This window comes from Python bivittatus, unplaced genomic scaffold (genome assembly GCF_059951505.1).
Source record: "Python bivittatus isolate LINGU-HERP-01145 unplaced genomic scaffold, Pbiv_v1 ctg000060_np1212, whole genome shotgun sequence".
NCBI classification, from domain to species: domain Eukaryota; kingdom Metazoa; phylum Chordata; class Lepidosauria; order Squamata; family Pythonidae; genus Python; species Python bivittatus.
Genome location: NW_028277044.1, coordinates 11,458,295 through 11,484,329, shown reverse-complemented (window position 1 = coordinate 11,484,329; position 26,035 = coordinate 11,458,295). Strand labels below are relative to the sequence as shown.

Below are 26,035 nucleotides of genomic sequence, written 5' to 3'. Positions count from 1 at the left end.
TGTATTCTTCTGGACATCTAATTTTGGGAAAGACCTTATTGTACAGGCACCAAGCAATGAAACATCTTCAGTCCTGTGAGTAAATTACATGTAGGTTAATAGTATGAACTATTTAAGGTTAAATGTTAATTTATGTAATGATGCAAACCCTTAAAGGCATTAGCAGAGTTTTTACTACTGTGGGGAAGTTTTAGAGCAGAAATACATGAGTGCAATAATTTATTAACAATAAGGTCTCTACATTGCTTACAGGGAAAATAATGCACATGATATCAATTTAAAATCTAGGTGTGGTTCTTGGGGCCACTTAAAATTTCATTTGTTTCCTATAGAAAGATTGTGTATTTTTGCATAAAAATATGCAGAGCAAGCATTTCCCACCTTCAGATTATAATATAATAAGGTTTTGCATTATTGATTTTTTACATGAAGATTATTCTTTGTAGGAGCTATTCAAAATAGAAAAATTCCTGATTCTTGTTAAACATAGGAGCTTTCTCCCTTTGAAATGCTATGTTTTTCTTAGAAGCAAAATGGAAAACATACTGCTATGCCCAATCATTTTGATAAGTACAAAGCAATGCATTTATTTGGTGTGCAAGGTACAAAATAATAAATTTGGTTGAAATGCATATTTAGAAAAGAAAAAAAAATGAACTTAAAAAACCGATTAAACTTGTTATCTTTTGGCCTTGAATATATTTTACTCATGATCTCTTGATTCCCAGATATTTTGGTAAGTGATCAATATTGTATAAAGCCTCTAGGAATACAAACCAGATACATTTGGTGTTTACTGAACTCTTAATTAAAAACAGTCCATGGAGCTGAGCCTTTATTGCTCAATTGCTACAAGATCTCCCAACTCTCAGTAGAGAGTTTAATCCAGAGAAGTGCTTAATGCCAACTCTTACTTTACTTAGTCTGAGGTGATGCGTTCCTTTGCTCCCTGGAGCACTTTGGATTCTTCTATGGGGGGCCTCTGTGCAGCCCCAGCAAGGTGGTGAATCTGAAAGTGGCCCCAAGAGCCCCTATACTTGAATCTGTGTGGTACGACAGCCTCCAAACAGGCTTGTGGTGTGGCCTCCCTCTGGTTAACCACTTCCCGGATAAATAGAAAATAATATTAATAATGTGTATCTGCCATTGTTTAAAATTTTCTTTGGCAAGTATGTAAAGCTTTGAGATTTGGACTATGCTTAGTTTGGATAGGTTAAATATTTTCACACACAGATGTGACGTTCTCGTCCTGTAATGAGACCGTATAGTGCCAGAGTTCCTGCCTTTTTTCTTTCATATTTAAAATTACACCATCATTTCCATAGGTCTTGTAAATGTAGTTTGAATATGTACCAGTTATAAACTTAGAAAGTATCTTTTTATGAGTATAAATCCTTTCCTCTTTTTTCTTACATGTGGATTCACTCTATTATGAAAATATTGTATAAGGTTGTGTACTAGTGTCAATAAAATTGACAATTGTGTAACAAGCTGTGACTTTTCTGTCAGATTTTTGGCACATTAAGAGCAAAAATCTTTAATGCAGGCAAGTCTGTCCTTTTAATCATGGTTTGACTTAGTGCTGGGAAAGATAATGGGATGAATATGAATCTTGGTGATTTGTTTAAAGAGGTTACATGTATTACTGAAAAATAAACTGACCTCTTGCTCCCATGTTTTGCAGTTATACCACATTTTCCTAATGTTTCCACACTCAGATGCAAATTAAAATTCTAACTTTATTTTCAACAAAGAGATACTTACTTGAGTGTGAAACATTGCATTTTAGCTTTGGGTCTTAATAACTGCCTAGCTGACAGCATATCCACTTTTCTAAATTAAAATCCTTTGGGAAGTGTGGGAAATAATGAAAGGTTATATAAGGAAATGGCTGGTGTCATTATAATAACGTCCATAGATTTTTATGCTCTGCCTTTGCAGAATCTGTAACCTACTTGCCTTCTTAGAAAAGGGAATAGAAACTGAAACTTTTTTCACTCTTGTAGTTCACATAGGCATAAAAGTGTACAGGTAGTCCCCAGTTTAAGAACGAGTTCCGTTTCCAAGGTCTGTCCTTAAGTCGAATTTGTATGTAAGCTGGAACAGTATAATTAGTATTGTGTAATGAACTCAAACCATTGTGTATTTAACTTGATTTTTGCTACAGTAGGCTCCATTCTTAACTATGGGTTGTCCTTAAACCGGGTGTTCTTAATCCGGGGATTACCCGTACTGTTGGGCACTTATTAGCATAACTCTGAACATTTGAAACGCTCCTATTACGCGCTTTGAAATAATGCATTTTCTATTATTGCAATGCTAGCATTTCTGTCCCAAACAATCAAAGGAGCCACTCATCAAGGTATACTGTACTTAATTTTCTTGGAAGTAGCCAGAGGGTCTGAAATAGTTTTCTCCATCTGTTCTAGATGTGACTTTTGACATAGCAAATTGCTTCTTTCCCCTAGTCATTGTCTTTTCTTTAGCATCCTGTGCAGTAAAAATGACAAGCTGCATTAGTAGAAGAGTAAAAAAACAAAACAGTAACACCTTTTTTGTTTTAGGTATTAAAAACTGAAGATAGAGCTCTGAAAAAATAAACAACAAGGTCCTCTTTGGATGTGATTCTGCCCCTCCCACACAACTTTACACACATAGTGAGCGTAGGTTGCTTCTAGAATTATAAGAAGTAGTGGCTGAAATTATATACCCTATTTTATCTAAATATGGGACTTCCTTAATCATATTACTTCACCCACCCATCCCACTCACCTACTTTTCCAGGAGTGGGTCAGGTGATAAGGGAAATGTGTGGAGAAGTTTGTGTATACCTACATTACTGTGCATATAATGATTGGGGTAGGGTGGGATGAATAAATCCTCACAGTAGTTGTTTCTCTGGATGGTATAGATTAGATGGTAATTATTAATTGATGGTAATGGTAATTACATTTGTAGCAAAGTTTGACTTTTGTTGCTTGTAAAGTGTTGTTACTCAATTAGATTAATACCAGATTTCCACAACCAGATTCTCTAGGACAGATGCCATACCTTAACTTAATATTCTCCATCATGGTGCCTTTGATTCACACACATGGGTGGTGCTTTTGTAATGTTTTGCAGGAATCTTATCCTCTTTTAACCACACTTCGGTAGACATGGCTCCTACTGGAACTCTTTCTTTCTAACAGAAACTCATTTTCTGATCTCCTAATTTTTCCCTTCTTTAGCTTCAATTATTTGTTTTGCTTCTCATGACCAGAACATTGCAACTGCAATCGATCCTTGGGATCAACTCAATTTACCATTGTGTAAGGCTCAAGATAATCTCAGAAAGGGATAATTACATCTCCAGTGCCATTTGGTTCAGTATTTTTCCACCCAATGCTCACGTTGGTATTCAGGCAACCACTTCTCCTCCTGAAAATCTTGTTCCTTTATTGAGTATATTTGTTGACTAGTGTAGTCTCTCTTTCAACCCTGATTGCTCATTGGAAGGATCGATAATGAAGCTCAAGCTCAGATATTTTGGCCACCTAATGCGAAGAGAGATCTCTTTGGAGAAGACCCTGATGCTGGGAAAGATTGAAGGCAAAAGGAGAAGAGGACGGCAGAGGATGAGATGGTTAGATAGCATCACTGAAGCAATGAGCATGAAACTGAGCGAACTCAGGGAGGCAGTGAAGGACAGGAAGGCCTGGCGCAATATGGTTCATGGGGTCACGAAGAGTCGGACACGACTTAATGACTAAACAACAACAAGTAGTCTCTCTTAGACTAAAAGTTCAACAATCACTTTAGTATGGAGGACCTAGTTTAACAGCTGGTACAAGATGCTACTGCTTTTCCAATCCTCTTTCCCATATTTCCAATCTTGCTGAAGGTAGGAAGAGATGGGCTAAAGTGCCATTTAGTTCACTGTGTAGAGAATCTCTAGAGCTGAAGAGAGTTGCTGATTCATATTTCAATATCCATCTCTCAGTTCCATTATAGTGGAGGCATCTAAATCAGATTCCACATCCACAGACAAGAAAGGCTGAAGGTTGGACAGTTTTATCGCAAACTCAGTTATTCAGAAGTGCTGTCTGTTCACATAACTGTCTATAGGGAATAAATAATGAAAGAATGAGATACCATCACTTTTTATGGATGACAGTGCCTCCATCCTTATCATTTTCCAAGTGATCAAATTGTCATTCCATGGACAGTAACATTTGCTAAATAGGAACTTAATAAGATTCATCATGCAGCTGATTCCATGGCTAAAGTTACAGTGTCTTCTGTTGAGATTCATCACTAGGTGTGACTTCATTCTAATGGGCTTGTGCTGGAGGCCAATACTTGTCAAGGACCTTCTTTTCAATTAAGATGGCTTATTTACTGTTAAAAATGACAATATCCTGGACAGATAAGGCCTATAACAGCCTTATTTCATCCCTTCTCTCATCAATCCATGTTCTCACTTCTACCTCTACCAGGGACTACCAGTTTTCCAATTGGTGCATTCTTTTCCAAATGGAGATAGAGGCTTTGAACAGACATTGATACCAAATAATCTCTGCAGCAGAGCCTTAGGCAATACACTTGAGACTCCAGAAGGTGTTTTTTATTGTCATGTTCACCCAGGCCTTCTACTGGCTTGCTTTCAAATTACATGGGCCTCCATATCAAATGACCTGTGGCTTTTGTCTTTTGTTTCCCAGATTTATCACCAAGTCACTTGATTCTTGAGCAATTCTGGAATTATGCCAGAAGTTCTGCCTTCCCTTACAAAAACGGGTGATTGACTATGTGCCAGTAAGGATACATTCCCACCTTGTACTCAAAATACAGTATGTCACCTTTCCAAAAAGAATGACAAGCTCATACTTATATTGGATTTTTTCCAACTTAACTTGTTTGTGAAGCTCTCCTGCTTTAGAGAGATCTCAGTTGCTAAGATGCAACAATTAATACTATCACAGAATTGACCTTCATCCCACTGCCATAGCTGCATTTAATGCAGACACTCACATGCAAGATCACTTCAGCAATGGCTGCCTGGTAGCTATAACTTCATTTATTTTGCACATCTTCAGATCCAGACATGGTATTTATATACTGTGTCTCTGGGTGATGTTACATAGTTCCATCTTTCCACCTCACTTTGCATCTAGGAGTCTACCCACTAGTGGCTAGTTACAAAAAAAATTGTGGGAAGCGTAGTTTTCATGCTTCCCTTCCCAATGCACATCCTCATCATTGATGCTTCTATGTCTGGATGGGTAGTACATCTACAGTCTGTCTGAAAGTATTATGGCATATCAATGACCTAGAACTATTGCTAATTTGGAAGGTGCTTCAAGACTTTGAGGGATTATTCTGAGGTTAAATTGTCCAGATTTTATCAGGGAATTTTACAGTTGTCTGGTATAAATCAAAAGATGATGTGAAATCCACCTCTTTTATATCTCACATTGCAGGCAAGTCGTTGTATTTATTTTATGTTTTATTAAGTTTATATTCCACATTTCTGTTTACACAATACTCAAAATGATTTACAATACTGAAAAATACAAAAATAATATAATAAAATCAATGCAAAATTTGATTCAATGTAAAAATCAAAAGTCAACTAACAAAAGCTTGGTAAAAGAGATGGAACGTTGCTGTTTTCCTAAATCCTAAGAGAGTGGGGCCTCCAATAGTCAGTTAAATAAGCCCTTATTTAATTTAAGCACACCAGCACTTTAATTTAAGGCATATGAGCCATGTACCTTGTAGCAGTTAGCAAATCTTGTGATAGCTGGAGGTAAAGCAGCACTTCCAAATGGCAAACCTGTACGTTCTGGAAGAATGCAGTCCCATCCAAAATAACTTACCTTGACCCCAAATTTAGCTTTGTCCTTTATCAACAGAAGCTTTGTTTTGTCTAGATTTAATTCCAACTTATCCTCCCTCATCCATTATCAAGTTTAAGCAACAGTCAAGGATGCTGATTGCTTCCTTGGTATTAAGTCTCCTATGATCCATATCTATTCAGGCAATCCATATGTCAGGGAACAAAAGTGTCCAAGCTGGCCAACTTACCTCTGCCCAGTTGACCAATCACTGAATGGAGACTATATCCCTCCATCATCATTAAATCTCACTGGGTCAACCTAAGGTCAGTTTCTTGGACAACTGTTAATGCCTAAGCTTCTAGAGCAGAGGAGCAATTAATCCCCCATTCTCTTTGTGATGCTTTTTGGAACTCTCTTATATCACCAATATCCCTCTGACCAAAGTCCTTGGAAATATCCACACAGATTCAGCCAACTGCCTCAACAGTCAGTGTTCACTCTTGTCACACCTGTCTTCCTTCTGCGCTTCAGTGGAAGGTATCTCCCTTCATGAAAGGCCTGGTTCACTTCTATCCATTAGTTTCTTCACCTGGCCCTGCCTGGAGTTTTTCCCTGAGTTCTGTCTACGTTGATGTCAAATAATTTCAAGATAATGGCTACTGCTCCTATTCATCTATCTTGGACATCATTTTCAGTAACTTTAACATAGGTTTTGTGAGCAGAAGAGTTATGTACCACATGTAGAGATCCATCTTTCTTTATTCTTAATAGAACTAACATTTCCTTTCTCCCAAAATTTGTCTCTGCATTCCTCTTGTGTCAGACATTATATTCCCTACCCTTTTTCCCTAGTCCTTTGACCCTGATAGAGAAATATCCAAAGAGTTCTTGCCTGTTGTATTAACCAAATGATGTCATTCCAAAGAGACTGGCATCTTATTTTTGGATTTCCATCCAAAGTACTTGGTCTCTGCCCCTAACAGTTCTCAAAATGGTAATGGCAACCAATCATCACTGTCACTTTGGAAAAATAATCCATCTGTTAGCCAGCTTTTGGCATAGATTCTCCTCCAAGTAGTAAAAGAAGCTCCTCACATATATGTGGATCACAAGAGACCACAATGATGAACTGTTTACTAATCTATAACTGAGGTTCTTTGCTCATCTGTGAATTCAGACAATCTATCCTCCCACTCCATTTCTTGATGGATTGCTTTACTCCTTTCTTGGCTCTGCTGTGTTCATCTTAGGAGGAGGTCCTGTGGGAGCCATACAAGGAAGGGGTGTCTTTTGCCAAGAATTCTGTAAGGTATATATCTTTCTGAATGGTCTCTGCACAAGTGCATAACCCATATATGTGAATTTTGCAGTTGATTACTCAACTTCAGTTACAGGTAAGTAAGGATAAAAAGGTGCAAGAATCTTCACTTTCCTTCTTTTTCAAAAGAAAGGATGTGTAAATCGTCTAGTTGTGGTTTTGAGTAAGCAACAGTTTCCACTGTATTTGATTATATAAAATGTGATTTGATCTCATTTTAATTTGTTGACAAAGCATGATATGAAAAATGCAGATTAATCTTGGATTGCACATTGAAACAAATCAATTGTTTTATTTAGGCATAACATAAAACTAGTTTGTTCAAAACCACAACTAGAGGCTTTAAGTTTTTCCTGCTACGTATGAAGAAGAAGCAGAGTAGCAGAAGTGACTGAGCACAACTGTAGCACCTTCATTGTTTATAACAATGTGTTTGTTGTGTGAGATCTAAGAAAATCTCCATAACTATTTCTTTATGATGCCTAGAACTGCTTACATTCAATTCATCAGGGGCTAAGAAAGCAGCACATAATAAAACAGATTTTTTTCCACAGCTACAAGCAATGTGGAACTTATTCCAATCAGTTGTCTATGTTCAGAACAGATTAGGCTAGCTACTCAAGAGCCCATCTAAAAGGATTTGAGCCATTTAAATAGCAAAGGCTCCACTGAACATGATGATACCATACCTATCTAAATGGGTTGAGGGGATTTAATCATATCAACTAAATGAAAGTTTTCTGAATGTATTGTGTTGTTCCTTCAGCAGGCTCTCTTGCTGGCAGCCCTCACCTTTCAGAACTGTCAATCAATTCTCAAGGTGGACCAGCCATAGCAAATGCAACTTTGTCTCCTAATTTGAGTCCTGACAATAGGCAAGTTTCTCCATTGGTCAGTCCCTTGCTGAATGATCAAACTGGTGTCCGGGCTGATGATGAAGAGGAGGTCAGGAGAAAGGTACTGATTTTGAATCTGCCTATTTGATATGCAAAGGACGTCTAGCAATTTTTCTTTGTTTTCAGCGGATGACTGTTTAAAAATTGCCATGCTGAAAAACCTGGCAAAGTATCCATCACCATCCAGGGCTACATAAGCAGTAGGGCCTGGAAGTGGTGGCAGAGCTGCCTCTATTCCTATGTATACGCACCACTTCTGAATCCAGAACTGCTTTGTAATATTTATATTGTTGAAATAAAGGTATTCCTATCTGGTGATATTGGGCATTTTTTTTAATTCTCTGTAACTCTGCAGCATTGAACTCTTAATTCCCAAAGTTCCCTGACTGTAAGAGGCCTATCATTGTCATTTGGGTACAAATTAAAGCTATTTTATCTTTTTACTACTTTCAGAGGTTTCCAACTGACAAGGCATACTTCATTGCTAAAGAAGTTTCCACTACAGAACGAACTTACCTGAAAGATCTTGAAGTCATCACATCGGTATGTTTTTTTCTTTTTTTTTCCCCTTAAATTCAAAATTATGCAGCCCATCTTTCCCTAAATATCTGTCTTCCTGTCTTTTACTACAGTTCCCACTATCTCCAGCCAACGTAGCCTTTATCACGGGCATATACAATCACAAAATGTTCCTGATGAGATTAGAATTTCATCTAAGTAGCAGAAGACAAACATTTAATTGTGTTTTTTTTAAAATGCACAGATGGACCGTTTAATTTCTGATAGTTTTGTTATCTTTATTTTGTTGCAGTTTTAATGCTTTGTACTTTGGATCTTTAAACATTTTCTCTCATCATTTCAGTATATCTGCAGAACAGCATTCCTACCGTCATTATACTGTTCTATCAACTTCAGCTATATTTTGAAATGTGAGAAAATCAAAGAATGTCTGCTTAATAAATAGAAAATCTGATTGAGCAACAATATCCCAGTCTGTCTAGGATCCAAGAGTGGGGGTGGTTAGCCTTCTAGAATTTAGAATTCAATAGAGGCTGTACAGATAATACTTAATCTGGGATTCTATAGCCTTGTCAATTCTGTCTACAACATCTTGCTGTATGAAGTAAAAACACCCACATTAACTGATACGTTTGCTCAGCAGCTTTTTCCTAAAGTGAATTATTTTTTCTCAAGTACTTCACATCAATTGTGAACCTTTATAGGTTCCTTGATACTTGAACTCAAGGCTCTGCATTATTAATTCAGGTTATGCTCAGATGTACCAGGAAGAGCACTGGCTGCGGATATTCTAAATAACATCTTTGGAAATCTTTTCTTTTCCAAATACAAGATGTAACTATCCTACTAAATAGTTTCCATACATACACAGAAGACTAGGGATAGTTCTGATTATTCTTGTGTTGGTTCTGGATAACTTGGGTGTTTTAGAATGACTATGCAACCCAAGAAATTTAATGTTTTATGCACTAGCGTACACAAAGAAATTTATCAAAAATAGAAGAATTGCTGGTGAACATGAAAAAATAATGAGAAACTAGGTATTTCCCACTTATTTTGAGTCAGCAGAACTTCAGCTTGTGGTATAATAAATGTGGACGCCTGTTTCTTAAACAAAAGAAGCTGTACCATTGGCAATAAGTTCAAAAAAACAGAAGTTCAACTTCATAATATTAATGTATTGGTAAGGAGAGACAATAAGCAAGTATAGTCTGAATCCCCTATATACATATCCTAACTAGGAACCTTGGTCGCAAGAGCTTCCCTGATTACTTTGCTTGGTCTTTCTAGTGGTTCCAGAGCACAGTAAGTAAAGATGACTGCATGCCAGAAGCACTGAAGAATCTCATCTTTTCAAACTTTGAACCTTTGCACAAATTTCACACCAACTTTCTAAAGGAGATAGAACAGCGCATTGCTCTATGGTGAGAATTCCAGCCGTTATTTTAATAAAATGACATTTTGGTGCTAAATATTTTACATTCTGTTCTACTATCTTCAATCCAGAATGGATGTACTGTTGGTTCCAACTTGATGCTTGATGAAAGTCTGAAGGCTATGAATTTTCTTAAAAACTGCAGAAGATGCATGTATGGCTGATAGTTGTTCTTAGATATTTATTTTTAACCAATTAAGTTAGAAGAATTTCAGTCTCAGTAGACCTTGTGCAAAGGCATTGTTATTTAGACTTTCAAGATGGCTTTGCTTGACATTTGCAATATGGAAATATAAAATTTTAAAGTATCTTAGTGAATGAGTTCCCTTCTCTCCAGCACACATCACAGATTTATTTTCAAGTTCTGGAATAATGTAGTCCAACAAGTTTGATTTCATCCCAACAGAAGTTTGCATTTAATTCAGTTTTATCCACCTCCCACTTCCCTTCCCCACAAAGCTAAATAAGTATAGAAGGGAGTGCACCGTGTCATACTTCAACTGAAACAAAATGCGCAGGTACTTTTCTGTACTAAAAACTTTCTGCAAAGAAATAGAAAATTGGTAAAGTTAGCAACAGGACTAGTGTATAAACTTTCCTTCTATGTGCTTTATATTTGCAGGGACTTTCTAATATGGGGGTTCATTCACTGCACTGTGAAACAGACCTATTTTGCTACTTCCTTTTGCTAAATATGTCAATACAGATTCAGTCAATCCACCACCACCATAAGTAGAGAAGGTATTGGGGCTCCAAATTCTTTAAAATAAAGGAAGAATATAAGAGAATACAGATAATTGAAATATGTGAGTGGAGGTCCCATGAGTGGGGTCAGTGTGAGCCAGCCATAGAAGGATCTTGACCATTTTCCCTCTACCGCATACATTGTAGCAAAGACCAACTGATCTGCAAATATATAGCCAATGTGGATCCCCTCTAATTTCAGTATTTCTTTCCTTGGCAAATCCCATCTTAATGTCTTCAAAATGATAGCTGCCAAGAGTAAAATAATGAGATGTAGTTATCTGAATAGTAGAAGCATTTTCTTAAATAATTATTCCAGTGAAGTTAGTGAATCTGGGATATAAGCTGTTAGGTTTTAATGGATAATGAAATGGCATCACAGTTAAGGCCAAGGGCTTTAATTAGAATGATTAATAAGTTAAGCAGGTTGCACAATGTAGGGAGCAGACGCTTTCTAAATTATTTTCAGAGGTAGTTTTGTTGAATCTGTATTCTCATATTATTTTCTGAAGAGTATTTGATTTGATTGCATTGCTGATAAACGAAAGAATTGTTACAGGTTTTCAAATTAGCCTTTAAAAACGTATTTTGATTGCTTGTTATTATATTGATTAAAAGCAAGATGGCAGTAATAAAATACTACTAGTCTAGCGAGACATTTCATTTGTAATAAATATTTATCAAAGGAGACCTTTAATCAATTAGCTATGCCCATTTAGAATTCCATTACCTTTCATAGGAATCTCTTATTCTTTCATCTCTAGTGCTGCCATGGGCTAGGAGAGGCTGTTTACCGTCATTCCTAATTCAGAGCACTGTTTAAAGCACGCGGCTCATCATTTCTGAAGCATTTATTTTAGCACAACTCACACTTAAGCAAAATAAGCAAAATTCTCTCCTTCATCTTGGAAACTAGCAAGACCCTGTTCAGATTACATCTGTTTCTCTCTCTGGATCTTGTAATAAATTAAAATGCCCTTAAATCATGCAGATGTGTTCTCTGGTTCCATTTCTGCAAGGAGCTGAGTAACCCAAATGGCTTTTTGATAGTACAAGATTAAATCCACTCCCAGTTTGATGATTTAAGTCATTGTGGTGGGGAAAAGCAGGAAACAAATCCTGAATGTAGAACCCAGGAACATGTGAAGGGGAATTGTCACCTGAATGACACTAAAGAAATGTATTTGTGAGGTAGCTATATCTTCTCTAAGGATCATTCACTGCACTGTGGCAAGATCCATGCTTCTCATTTCCCATTTGAAGATGCATCTTTCTTTTTCCCTATCTTCTGATCTCTGGACTTCACAGTTTTTCTTGCCAATTTTATTTTTCTTATCTGAATTTCCAGCGTAATGTAAACTCTCCTAAGAGTGAACAAAGCCACCCATTTTGGCAGCTACTTTTTAATATTAAAGCCAATTTCAGGATATTAGGGGAAAACACTTTCAGTGTCATCTGAGCCAGACCTTTACAAATTAGATCGCTCTTTTCAAAGACTTTGCTTTACAATTACTCAAAATCAATGGTGAATATATTTTGTCCATCTCTACCAAACTGTTATTCCACATATTCTTGAAGGATTTCTAAGGAAAATAATTTTCCAAATTTTGGGGGGACAGGAAGTTCTATTAGCCAAAAAAAAAGTAACACAGAGAAGAGTTACCCAATTCTCTACATGTCTTCTTCTTTATCCAGCCCCCAGATAGGAATACCTACACATTACTCTCTAAGTCCCCAGGCATTTCTTCCCAAGAAAAGCATCAGTGTTTTACTAAATCATATTTCATAGTTGGAATACAATGTTAGGAAAAGATACATAAATGTTGTTTATTGCATCAGTTGAATTGAAGTATAAAGCAAATGACTGAAGGCATTGTTTTCCAGGGTGTGAGCTTTCATAATCCACTATGGATTTTCTGAGTATTAAGAAATTAGTTGCTGATTGATGAGAGTTTGTGATTTAGATTAACTGTCACCATGTGCTTTATACTGCAGTGATATAAAGGAGGGCAGCATTGCTAGGGGGAAATGTAAGCCTTCAAGACTGGGCAAAGTTAATCCTACCAAGAACTGGTTGGATTTTGCTGCAAAAATGAAGAACGCAATTTGTTTTTTAGGAAATCCCAGATATCATGACTTGATCACTTCCACAACTGTTGGAGGGTTATTTTAATTGTTGTACATTAAATAGCTATCTGGAAAGAATACATTGCATTACAAATTCTCAAGTACACTGTGGCAACATGAGTAGATAAAAACTGTGAAGTTTTGGTTGTTTGTTTGTTTGTTTAGTATATTTTTGACAGGTATGTTCTGTTTTCTTGTCAGTCATCAGCCTTGGTGAAGGAGCCCAGTGAAAACCAATCCTGTGTTTAAGGTTTCTATCATAGTTGTAGTAGTAACTGTAAAACAGTGGTGTTCAACTATTAGGGAATCTTCCTGTGAGTTTATTACAGGTTCCACAATTAAAGAATCAGGAGTATTAGCCATGCTGCTTTTAAGTATGCTTATCTGTCATTTTCAATCTTCTGCTCTGCAAGGGAATATTGGGTGATCTCTAAGGTTGGGACTCCATGATAACCATGGACAGGCAGTAAATAACCTAATGCTACCAAATTTGGACTGCAGAAATCTGTCCAACCACCAGATGGCAGAAAAGAGATGGAGAAAGTGAACTATTTGCTACCCCCCTAAGATAATCCATATTTTGTAGCTCACATCTGGTAGCTTTAGTATATCCTAGAACCCAGTCATTTGTAAGATTTGGGAATTACGCTGCAGATGATCTTGGAATTGCTAGATGAACCAGCATGGAAAGATTCTGAAGACAAAAGGTTAGAAAACAATATCTTTAGCAGTCATGTTTTTAGAAATAGATAAAAACCCAGAACCATGGAAGCACTTCATAGCTCTTTAAAGCTCTTGTTTTAGGGAATCCCCTGTGTACAGGAATTCAATTGAGGATCTTAGAAAGCTTTTTAAAAAGAGAGGTAGAATTAACCCAGGATGGCTAATAGTATTCATAAGCCTCTTTTACACCATGATGAGCAGCAATAAGAAGATTTAGTGACTTCTCAGAATGAACTAAATATTTAAGAAACCTTTCAACTATGTTTGATGTTTCTGTTTTTCTTCTCCTGGCTTGTGAGAAACATATGGTCTCTACAGAATTGCATTCTAATCCTCCAAGCTTAAATGCATACCTGGGAGTAGGAGGGAGAATCTGTGTTGTTGGACCCAGTGGAGAAAAATAGCATAAGGCATTGCTGAAAGCAAAGACCAGCTTTATTTGCTTTGCAAGGCTGTGCATTGCAGTGAAGGTCACTGCTTTCTCTAGCCAGCACATCCAACATTTCTGGAGGGTGTAGAGTTGGAGAAAACTGCATTAGAACATAAAATTCATAAAGGAAAAAAAAAGTCAAGCTAAATCTTAATATATTGGATTTCCTCAAGTGAAATATAAAGCTCAGGTTGTAGATTAGAGAAACAGCCCTTTAATTTCTTATTAACTTTTGTTGTAATTTAAATAGCCCAAGATGGGCCTATAATTGCTATGCATTTGGGATTAATACATTTCACTGGACTAAGAAATGGAAAGGAATAGGCAACATATCATTAATCTTACATTCTGATGGGGTTCCTTGAGTCTAGTTCCTTAGCACCACAAAAAAAGCGTCATTTACTTGGAAAGGATAATGAAACAAGGTCAGATGTGTGGCATCCATCGTAATAAAAAATAGTTGAATAAGAAACAAGGATATGAATTTTACTATTTAAAATAGTCCTTTTAATTATTTGTTTAAGACAATAAACCCAGGGTTGGTTACAGTATTTTTCTTTTAAATAATCTCAGGTAAAATGTGTGGTGCTTCTTGTTTTAATGTATGCTGTTCCTCATCAAAGACTCCATTCATGCATTCAAAATCTAGAACATGATTCTAGATGGTCATTAACCCCCACCTCCCAGCTAAAGTCACCCATGATGCTGGCTCTGGGTGGGCAGTGGCATGTTCAGCCTGAGCCAAGATTATTTGAGTGACACAAGGGAAACAAGATTTGGCATTCCAGTTTTTAAACATGTGAACAGGGCTGCTGTTTCTCTTTATTTCCTGTTCAAGGGATCTTTACATTAATACTTCAGTTTGTAATCTTATTTACTATATTTGTTTCAGATTATCCTCTTCTCCGTGCTAACATTACAATTGTTTTTTTGCTAAGATCATATATGTTTTATAGTTTGAGAGCTGAGATGCTAGGACTTGTAACAGTCCATGAACATCCTGCATAGCCCACGCTTTATTTCCCACACCTTTAAAATTGCCATCAAAATAATGCTTTAAATAGTTTATAATGTATAATTTATTGATTAACTAGTCTTATGATCATATCAAACAAAATAAAATTAGAAATCAAATCTATTCTTCAATCTCTGAAACCCACAAAGGTGCTTGGAGAAGTTTTCCTACCCTTCAGGACACATATTGATTGGTGGGCCCCATTGTTAGCATATAAATTACACAGGTTGCATCCCAGTTGGATGGGAAGTCACCATTATAGTCCATATATATAAAGGATCCAAAAAATTATAGACAAGGCAGTTAAGAATCTCTTATATTGAACACATCGGGGTATTGTGTAAAGGCGACGTTTTTAACTGAACCTTGATTCTTTGTATTTAGCACATATGTATTTTATTATTGTATTTTCTTTTACCTATTTTATTCTGGAAATAGACCTTGTATTTTTCCTTTATTTTATTTTGTTTGATATGATCATAAGACTAGTTAATCAATAAATTATACATTATAAACTATTTAAAGCATTATTTTGATGGCAATTTTAAAGGTGTGGGAAATTAAAGCGTGGGCTATGCAGGATGTTCATGGACTGTTACAAGTCCTAGCATTGGAGGCCAGGGGAGAAGGTTTTCAGAGCCTAATGGGTCAATGATTTGCTTATGTGGGAGGCTGGTTAGGATTAGCAAATAAATTTGTCTAAAGATCCTCCCAAACTGAAGCTGGAACAGAGATATTGAGTTGGAATTTACGTTTCTTCAATAAACCAGATATAGTATTCCAGAAAAAAAATTGAGTTTGTCCCTTTCGCTGAAATTTCCAGTTCTGATCAGATTTTAGCTATGTAGCAAGCTTTTTTAGAGGCTATCAGTTTCTTATAATCACACCTAATTTTTAACATTTTAGTGTGGTTTTCTATCGTAGGGTGTCCCTGGGTCTGGCACATTGCTCCCCTCAGTAACTTCCTGGTACGTAGACAGTTAGAATCAAATCAATTAGAACTTATTTGCTGTCGATTTCTAGTGGGGAGTTTATCAATTAAGATGTTTTTTAAGAAAAGACACAGATCAGTGTATGGAGTCAGGATTTTATCTGGGCCTTGGTTAGGGGAGGAGATTGCATTTCTCCAGGTCTGGGCCTGTTCTGAGTTCAGAAAGGTGGATATTGCCTTAGTGTCTACCTTGGCCCAATTGAGCCTTCTATTCTGCCTCATTTCAAGGTTAGCTAGTAGCCTCTTAATGTGAAGCATGGATGATCTAGTATCAGATCTGCCTTGGAAATAGTCTGTGATTGGTTGGTGATCACTGTCCTGCCTCACATGGGCTTGGATGTCTGAAAACATCCCAGTCTTGTTTCATGTAACACATACATAGTCTAAAACACCGCTAGAGTCTCCTGAATGGTATGTAAAAGGATATATAAAACCAGGTTCTTTACCTCCTAAAATGTGAAGGTTACATTTGTACATCAAGGAGACCAGTTACGAGCCCGCCATGATTCTTTTGGGGTCTCTAGAGTGCCAGGATGGGTCATTTATCAGATAGTCCTCAGTGATACCACCCAGATGTACAAAATTGTGTAAGGAGGCCCCCACCCTGGTATTGAAGTCCCCTGCTAGAATGACAGTAGTTTTAGGGTGATTTATCTTTAACCCCGTCTTTTCTAGGTTCACCTAAGTATCAGGGTAAAAGTGGGGAGACAAGTGTGGGAGTAGGTACATGTTCAGTAGCACCGTTTCAGAGTATGTGTATGAGAATTTAACAGCTAAGTAATGGGGAGAGTCATCTCTGAGGACCAATTCCTGTCCTTGCCAGTCCAACTCTGCCTTGGTCTTCCTGATGCCTACCCTTTAGTCTTGTATTTCCTTGCAGGAATAGTCCAGGAACTAAAGCCTGGTAAGTGAAACTTTTCATCATCTGTGGTCAGCCATGTCTCTGGAGTGCTATGAAGTCAAAGTCAGAGAGAAACTCTACCAGGTCACTATCTGTTGCTCTGTGCTTCCAACCAGCGATATCCGATGTCAGTAACTGGACATGTTAAGAACCTTTGTGCTTAATATCAGTGGAGGTGATTGGGAAAATATTGGAATTTTGGGTTAAAGAACATGAGTCTTTCAGTCATTCAGTGGGAGTGATGTTGTCCAAAATTCCTTCAGTATCGAAAAAGACACACTGGTTGGAAATTTGTCAGCCTTCATCACTGCCTTGCTGATGTATGAGCTCTGACAGGTTTTGAGGTGAGCAGCAATTTGGGTGGGGGGCTTTTGCAGGTTGGCAGCTCAGAATAGTATCAATGTCCAGAAGAGATGGCTTACCCCTAGGCAATGATGACTTTCCTATCTCAAGTTCTCTTCTTAACCCACTTTGGACTGCTTCATAAGCTATAGCCCTAATGGATGATTTGGGGCTTGGGTCTATTTTTAGAAGCATTGAGCCTAAGGTGTCCTCCTTGTAACTCTGTCCCACTCCAGAGCCGTCCTCAGATAGTAACTCACAAAGGTTTGGGCTGCATCTTGCTTCCTCTTGTCTATCGGCCTCAATTATGATTCCATTCCTTATGTTTTCTGTGTGGTGTAGTATTTGATCAGGAAGTGGGGAATACAATGACTCTTCGTTGTTCTTTTGTGTCTCTATATCCCAAATTTAATGTAAGTTTGTATTTTAATTATTTATGGATTTTAGCCACTGTTGGAGGGATTGGTGTGTTTTTTCTTTTTTGTTATTGTGAGCCGCCCAGAGTCACCTGTTGGGGGAGATGGGCGGCATACAAGTTTAATAATTAATTAATTAATTAATTAATTAATTAAAATAGGAGGTGAACCAGCAGATGGTTTCTCAAGATAGGTACTATTTTCTCGGGCAGTTGGGGTGACCAGCTCTATTAAAAGTTTAGCAACTCTATGTGTTATTGCTAGTAATTCCTTAGATTGTCTAGTCTTTTTATAATACCCACTTGACTGATTTGCTGTAGGAGATACAGATTGTTTGCTCAAACTGCATCTTTTCAAGGACAGTGGGGATAGAACGTCCTTGAAGTTACCTACTTTTGTGCTGCTACAATTTAACTTTAAGGTAATGGCACTCTTATTGCCAAGATGAGTTATTGATGAGCTAACTCCCTCTGTGTGAAACACACATAATGGGAAGACCTCAAACTTGCTCAGAAAAGGCTTCATTTTAAACAACATGCTGGCAATAGTAGAATGTTTAAACGTTAGGAGGCTCTCCTGGATGGAAGCCCTTCAACCTTCTGCAAATCAGTCAGTTGCCTTTCACAGCGTAGAAGCTGACTGAGGGAGAGAATGGCTGCCCTTCTGGATCCCCATTTCTCTCTATTCATTCTGTTGTTTTGGATTTGTGGAGTGACCTGTAAGGGACAGTTATGATTTATTGGACTTCTGTCCAATACTTCCTGGGAGAGTGGTGCTTGCCGCGCACGCTCCTCTAGATGTAGGTTTAAATCTCTTAATTTATTCCTGACTCCCTTTTTAGGTTCCAAAGTAGGATCCACCTTTCCATCACTACTAATTGCTTTTGAGATACCATTGTCACTGGATGTGCTCATTTTGACTGTCTCAGCAATAGAACTTGGATGACTCTGTGTCAGCTTAATAAAGGTCTTTTTTAGAGTATCCACTTTGTTGTTAACTGTAGTTAGAAGCTCAAAAATTGACAATGCTGTCAGTTGGCATTGTCTGGTTATAAAATCAGTAACATTTTCATTTTTTAGGTCCTCATCTCCTTGTTGTATAAGCCTTGCAGTAGCTAGCTAAATGGCTGGTCTGCGAGGGAGGAGCTTCGTCAGAGATAGAAGCGGAAAGATCTAAAAGTTGGGAGCTCTTTGCTTGTAGATCCCACTCAAGGGGGTCATATTTATTAGAGAGGCTACCAGGAAGAGGAAGGGGGGTTGGTTATTTGCAGCAAGTAGCTGTTTGCTTTTTAGGTATTTGACAACTTTGAGCTGTTTGGTAGGCTTGAGTGAAGTCTTGGAAGCAAGACTTTCTTCCTTTTCCCCATTGTAAAAATAGTAAAAATACAGATCTTAAGGGTGTTCTTTGCTTTGATCTCACAGTATATCCAAAACTCCAGCAGAACAAGAATGAAAATGAAATGAAAATTAAAGAAAAGCAAAAGAGCTAATTAAACATTAAAAATTGGCTTTAGAGGGAGCTCTTAACAATAGATGCTACCTCGACGCCATCTTTCTGGCCCCTTAAAGATCAGCTTTAAATAGAGAATTCACATGTTTGCATGTACATTTTTCTAAATATACATATTTTGGGCAAGTAAATTCTTGAATCTAATGCACTTGTCAGATTATTTCATCAATGTGAGTAGGTTTGTTCAGTTTCCCCCAATCTTTGCTTTTTTATAGATAAACATTTTTGACTGGTGTTATTGCCTTACAAAATTTTGAGACTAATTCAATTATTGGTTCAACTGGTAAAATTATAGAAGTACAGAATTCACATAAAAATGTGAATTAAAATGTGAATTAGAAAAAAAATCAGCCTATTGCTAAACAGAACAAAAAGTGATACCTAGATGATTGTATGATATAGCACAAGGTCTGTGGGAAGGAGAATTATAAGGGAGAAAATATATTGCCCCATTTCTTTGCAGAACCCCCCTATCCTAACGCACACTTCTATGTTTGTTTTTCAGCATTTCCTGCCCCAATCCTGAAGGATTCTGGGTTAGGAAACAATAAAATAAAACATTCCAATTGAAAGAGAAAATAAGGGACTGGAAACTTGAGACTGGCAACTCGGTCATTAAATGAAGCGGTCGCTAAGTGAAACTGCGACTGTGCTTATGATCTTACTTCAGCCTTCCTTTGCTTTACAGACTTGTGAAGGTTGTAAATGTGAGGATTGGTTGTAAAGTTAATTTTTTATTACCGTTGTAACTGAATGGTTGTTAAACGAGGACTGTACTATACTACCTGTACACTGCATTGGCTCTCTACAATCTCATATTTTATAAAATTTGGGATATTTTATACTTTTATGGGATTATGTTTAAATCTCCTTTTTTTCTTAATGAGCTAATATATTTAGTTGCAACCTTGAATGGAAACAGAACAGGCTTCAATGCCTTGCCTGCAGCCCATTCACAATAGAGTCAAGAATTTCTATATTCCAATATGCAGTTGAGTAAATATTATCACATGTTCCTCCAACTGTTCAGTTTTATTCACCCAAAATTTGACTATTCTGAATGTTGAAAGCAAGTTAGCCTATTTACTGATTTCAGGGGAGTCAGGCTAAGGATAGTTCATATTTGCAAAAACATTAACAAAGTATTTGTATTCTGCTACTCTCCCAGTATAATCCCATTAGCATTAAAGATCTAGATGACAGTATTTGGGAAGTAGAATTACAGTAGTAAAGCAGTTTTTCTTAGTTTCAAAAGAGCCCAACTGTTACATGCAATAAACTACTCCTAGTCCCAAAACATGCAGATCTTATTGTGAATATAAAGAGTGATATGCTCATAACAAGACTTAGGTTATTTCATAAGGATAACAAGGAAATTGAGCTACAATAGTGTCTTTTCTTGCTTCTATAAGATTATTTTTATTGATCTTCTATGCTTGGTAGTCTTTTAGCCAAGAATATATTAAAAATTGGCTCTGTCCAAGTTTACTGTTTCTGTATAGAGCCATTTCTTGTTATTCTCTAAGTAGGATGTTTTTTGGCAGAAGTTAATAAAAAGCCTTGGCAATGGTACTGTACTAGGGATATCCAAGTTTTGTTCCTCAATTATGGAGTCATAAAGATTGGATTTAAGTGTGGTCTTTGACATGCAAAAAAATGTATTATTTTCAGAGAGAAGATTGTTAATAAAAACAATTGTACTACTGAAGCTTTTGAACAAGAAATCATTTTCACAGACTTCATTTGATCATGTTCTATGAAACTGATTCTGCAGCCCAGAAAACCTCTAAATGTAGTTGGATTCCACATTTTTTTTATTCAGAGGCACCCTGGGAATATCAGGATTCCAGGGGGGACTGTCACTTGGCTTTCTGATACAACCACATTTTCCTGCAAGCTTCTGGGGACTTTGCTCCCCGAAAGAGAAGCAAAGAGCAACAGGAGAGTATGTTCCAGGGCAAGAGTATAGGGCAAGCAGCTGATAGAGGTAGAGGAGGGAGTGCCTAGGCCCATGAGAATGGGCCTAGTGACATCCCTAAAAAACTGCGATGATGTCAAAATGACCACACTTGTAATCATGCAACCATCTCAGATGTATTTGCATCACAATGTCTGATACAAATACATTGTTTTTGTTGCAACATTTGTGTGGTGACGTCATCACATGTGTGTTGTCTTCTGCCCCCCCTACTCCCACTCCCAGGCACCTATGTCCCCAGGTTCTTATCAAGGCCTTACTTGGCCCTGAAAGCATAACTGAATATAGTTACACTGTCTAATATAAGTTAAGTCAAGAAAGTTTATTGCCGTTTCCTGCCTCATTATCCATATAAGAGCATATTTGCAAGCAAATGCTGCTTGAGGAGATAACTTACACTTTGGTTAAAACGAATGCCTGCAAATATCTGGGCAGCATATGAGAATAAGAATTTAAAAACATAACACAACCAAGCCCCAATTTCTGAATCAGCAATTTTCCACTGAAGCCAAGAGCTGTGAGAGGAACTACTGTAGAGGAGGATCAGACAGTCACAGTAAATAATTATTATTCTAGAATATGTATGTTAGTTTGTCCCTTAAGTATTACCCATGAAAATCTGTCTCATTTTACGTTGTACAATATATACCTGGGAAAAAGAACGGTAGGGCCATAAGTGAGGGCAATCAACTTTCAGGGAATCTTTGTTTTCCTTTAAGAAGCAGTCAAAATGACTGAAAAAGTGTATGTTCTACCTGAAAGTCTCTAAAGAATATGGCAGAAGCAAAATCTCTGTCCAAGGGAAGACATTTCTCAAGCAGTGGAGACGTTGCTCCCTCAGATGTTTACAAGCGGAACTGAGTCCAATCCCAGGCCAGTAACTTGGGTTTCATTAAAGTGAAGCATTCACCCCAAATTAATGTCTTTTTGTGCAGATGTTTGGATTGTCTAGACAGACTTCTATCGGTGAAAGTTTGCTTTCCTCTCTGCTCACCCAGGTTTACGAATATTCATTGCCAGTGCATTTTGGAATGTAATTACAAACCCTAAACACGAGATGTTTGACTGCTTTGATCTTCTTAAAATGAACATTAATTAAATAATGCATGTTTAAGTGCTGTCACTTCTTTAAGAAAATTTGAAAATGTCTGGACGCACATACATAAATGGTATTATAAGGCTTGACTGACATGGATAATTCTGTTTCTGGCAGGGAAGGCCGCTCTAATGCCCACTTGAAAGGAGATTACCAAAAAATTGGAGATGTTATGCTCAAGAATATTCAGAGTATGAAGGTATGAATTAGATGTGATTCCATGCTAGCTCTTTCTTGGAATGATAACCATGCATAAACTTCTGCTCTGTTTGCTCACTGAAATTAAAACAAGTCAATGCATTTCTGAACATTTGGTCAGAAGAGATAACAAATCTGTCTGTATGAAAGCAGTTCTTCAATTCTGCTACATTCCAGCCTGATTATGATCCAATGTAAACATAGAGTGCTTTTTTCCTACACATCATCACTCCAAGGCCTTCCTTCTTTTAGCTGTGCTCAGCCATCCTATAGTAGCTGGGTTCACATATTGCATTAAGCCGTAGTTTGTTTGAATCCTGATCGGGTGAATAAACACATAGTGGCCATGTTCACACAGAAAATAGAGCCAAACTCAATCAAATTGTATTATGGCTTGTGGGAATGGAGCATTGCACTGGAAAGAAGCTGCCCCGGGAGTGATTATGTTCTTTGTGGTGGCCACCAGACTTTTAAAGCACTCAGACTTCAAGAGTGCATGAAGAAGGAAGACTCGTAGGGTAAGAGTAGAGAAATGGTGGCTCTCCTAATATGGTTAGATTATAATGTAATCAATCCATGACCATTGATTACATTGTCTGGGGCTGATGGGATTTGGATTCCAATTATATGTTGAGAACCCAGCCTAGGGAGAAGTTTGATAAAAGATTCTGCATCTAGATCCTTTTTCTGAGTTGGTAGCCCTTGTGCGTATCCAAGGAACTCTTTGTTAGAAAAGCAACATGGTCCCACTCTTTTCACATCTTACAACTAGACTTTGCCAGGATCCCAACCATAATTGGTAGCTCCCCTTCAGGGGCCCCACTTCTTAGTTACAGTGAAAGGGCAACCAAAGACAGATTCTTCTCAGTTGTGGACTGCCACTTCTAGAATCCTCCCCTCAGAAGGCTTACTTAGCATTTTATCTCATCTTGCTTCAACAATAGACAAAACTCTTCTTAGTTTCTCAGACTTCTAATACTTGCTGAGCTACCTTGGAAGTTATTGTCATCTCTTCTGTGTGATTCATTGTCTTATGTTGCAAGGTGGCTTTGATTGTTTTATTTTTATTTTACCAAAAGTTACATCAGAGCAGATATTATGGGAAAATAAATTTAAATAAAGAATTCTTTCCCATGTGGACTTATCCTCCTTTCTCTCTCTCCTCTAGCAACTAACTGTTCATTTGCGAAAGCATAGTGAAATTCTGCTAGAGCTGGAAAATGGGATCAAGAACTCTCGCAGGCTGGAAGCCTTATGCAGAGATTTTGAGATGCAGAAAGTCTGTTACCTTCCCCTCAATATCTTCCTTCTCAGGCCACTGCACAGGCTTATGCACTACAAGCAGATAATGGAAAGGCTCTGCAAACATTATCCACCAAATCATGTGGATTTCAGGGACTCCAGAGGTAAATGCAGGGGACTCTCCCTGTAGCAATTCTCTAAATTTTAAATGTTGGAGGAAGTGACCTGAGTGTGTTCGCGGAGAGGAGGAATCCAACTTGAGCCACAATTAGTACCTTTTATCTTTAACAGAAAGAAGGTTTATTACAGGGAATTGAACTAGGCTTCCCCACAACATAGTTTATTTTCTGTATTTGCTTTATTATTTCTATTGAGTTTTTAGTTGTAAGTCTTGAGTCTTTTCAGTTTGACAGCATTATAAATTTAATAAAATAATAACAACAACAGCAGCCACCCATGGGGTAGAAGGATGGGCAAAGCAGAGAGTCAGACAGGACGTGTGCTAGGAAGAGAGAGGCAGGAAGGGAGCACCTTGAGTTTAGCAATCTCACAGTCAACAAGCAGGCAGAGTGAGGAGATAACGAAGGAATATAGAAGAAAGCTCTAGATATCTACACCAAAGATAGGTTTGCTTTTAGGTATGTGTGCATGATTTGAATAATCTTGAAAAATGCAGAAAGGTGGGAAAATATGTCTAGTAATTTGTTCTTAAATACAGTCAGATCATGCTTTGCTTCATAGGGGCAAAGATGCTCTGATCATAGTGCTTAAATAGGTTCCTTAAGTTCAGGCTATACATGAGATTTTGGGAAAAAATTACATTCTTTCAGGGGCTGAATCAGTTCAGTCTGTCACATAATTTATACTAGTTCACTAGCAACCATCCAGAATAACATGGAGGAGGAAACCCATCATCTCCAAGTGAAATTCAGTTCTATTTTAAAGGGGCAGGTTTAACTTAAACTGGAAGTCTTGTAGCTATAGATTCTATTTTAAAGTTAACAAAATTATAAACATTGAATGTTTTATCTATTGCTCTTCAGACATCTAATAGAGTGGCACTAGTTAATAGCAATATTTCTTTGTTTTGTTATTTTTCCCCTTCGCACAGCTGCTCTGGCAGAAATTTCAGAGATGGTGGCCCAACTTCATAGCAGTATGCTAAAAATGGAAAACTTCCAGAAACTGCATGAACTGAAAAAAGACTTGATCATTATGGACAATCTGGTGGCTCCAGGAAGGGTAGGTATCCCCATGGTATTTGGAATAAACTATTTGGCTACGATAAAGTGGGTGAGAGAGCTGGAAACATAGCACTGTGTTTGGTGAGGAGATAAGTGGAATGAAATCATTGTGTCCTTTATTTGGGAAACATGAAAACAGATAAACATATGCTAATCAAAGAACTACCAGAGGAGCAAAACAAAACTCCCACCCCTACCAGCACTGGCAAGGCAGGCCACAGCACATAAATAGAGAGCAAACCCCATCCCATTTTAGCACTGAAGATGTTACCTAGCCGGGTAATGAAACATTTGCAAGAAAAGAACCAAGCTCAGAGAACCCCAGGGACTCCACAAATGCCTCCCTGAGTCATGGGTGTATAAGAATGGGGGAATAACAGCACAATCAGATTTGTAATATTCTATTACTATTTATTTATTTGTTTGTTTATTTATTTATTTGTTTGGCCGCCCATCTCCCCCCAATGGGGAACCCTGGGCGACTTACAACAAACATTAAAAAGATGGCTGGTGTGGGTCTTCTGGGCTGTGTGGCCGTGTTCTGGAAGTTTTGTTTCCTAACGTTTCGCCAGCACCTGTGACCGGCATCTTCAGAGTGCAGGAGCACTGACAGGCACAGAGAGAACTGTTCCTGTCGGTGCTCCCGCACTCTGAAGATGCCGGTCACAGGTGCTGGCGAAATGTTAGGAAACAAAATTTCCAGAACACGGCCACACAGCCCGGAAGACCCACACCAGCCATCGTATGCCGGCTGTGAAAGCCTTCGACAATACAAACATTAAAAACATAAATATATATAAATACATAAAGCATCAGTTAAAAACATTACTAAAAAGGGGAAGGAGAGTCCAAGAAGATGAAAAATCTTAGGCTGAAGCCAGAAGGCCTCTATGGGGCTAGCCATCCCCATGCTTGAGGTATTCCCTCCCCACCCCAGGCCAAGTGGCAGAACCAGGTCTTCAAACCCTTACGGAAGGCCAGGAGTGAGGGGGCCAATCGCACCTCCAGGGGCAGAATGTTCCAAAGAGCGGGGGCTACCGCAGAGAAGGCCCACCTTCTGGACCCCGCTAATCGAAGTTCTTTCACTGA

General features: G+C 37.8%; 1 protein-coding gene across 5 annotated transcripts in view; it reads left to right on the top strand.

Moving 5' to 3' along the window:
- Positions 1-26,035, top strand: part of FARP1 (FERM, ARH/RhoGEF and pleckstrin domain protein 1) — a 152,245-nt gene that overhangs the window by 111,115 nt on the left and 15,095 nt on the right. For 4 of the 5 annotated variants that reach the window (XR_015795393.1, XM_088136503.1, XM_088136500.1 and 1 more), the window contains exons 14-19: positions 7,907-8,097; positions 8,490-8,579; positions 9,846-9,979; positions 22,380-22,461; positions 23,629-23,866; positions 24,814-24,944. Coding sequence is in view for 4 of the 5 variants with exons in the window: in XM_088136503.1 (XP_087992629.1) it covers positions 7,907-8,097; positions 8,490-8,579; positions 9,846-9,979; positions 22,380-22,461; positions 23,629-23,866; positions 24,814-24,944 (866 nt within the window). In the remaining variant the exon portion in view is untranslated. The remainder of the gene's footprint in view (positions 1-7,906; positions 8,098-8,489; positions 8,580-9,845; positions 9,980-22,379; positions 22,462-23,628; positions 23,867-24,813; positions 24,945-26,035) is intronic. The other variant, XM_088136502.1, reaches the window with a different exon arrangement.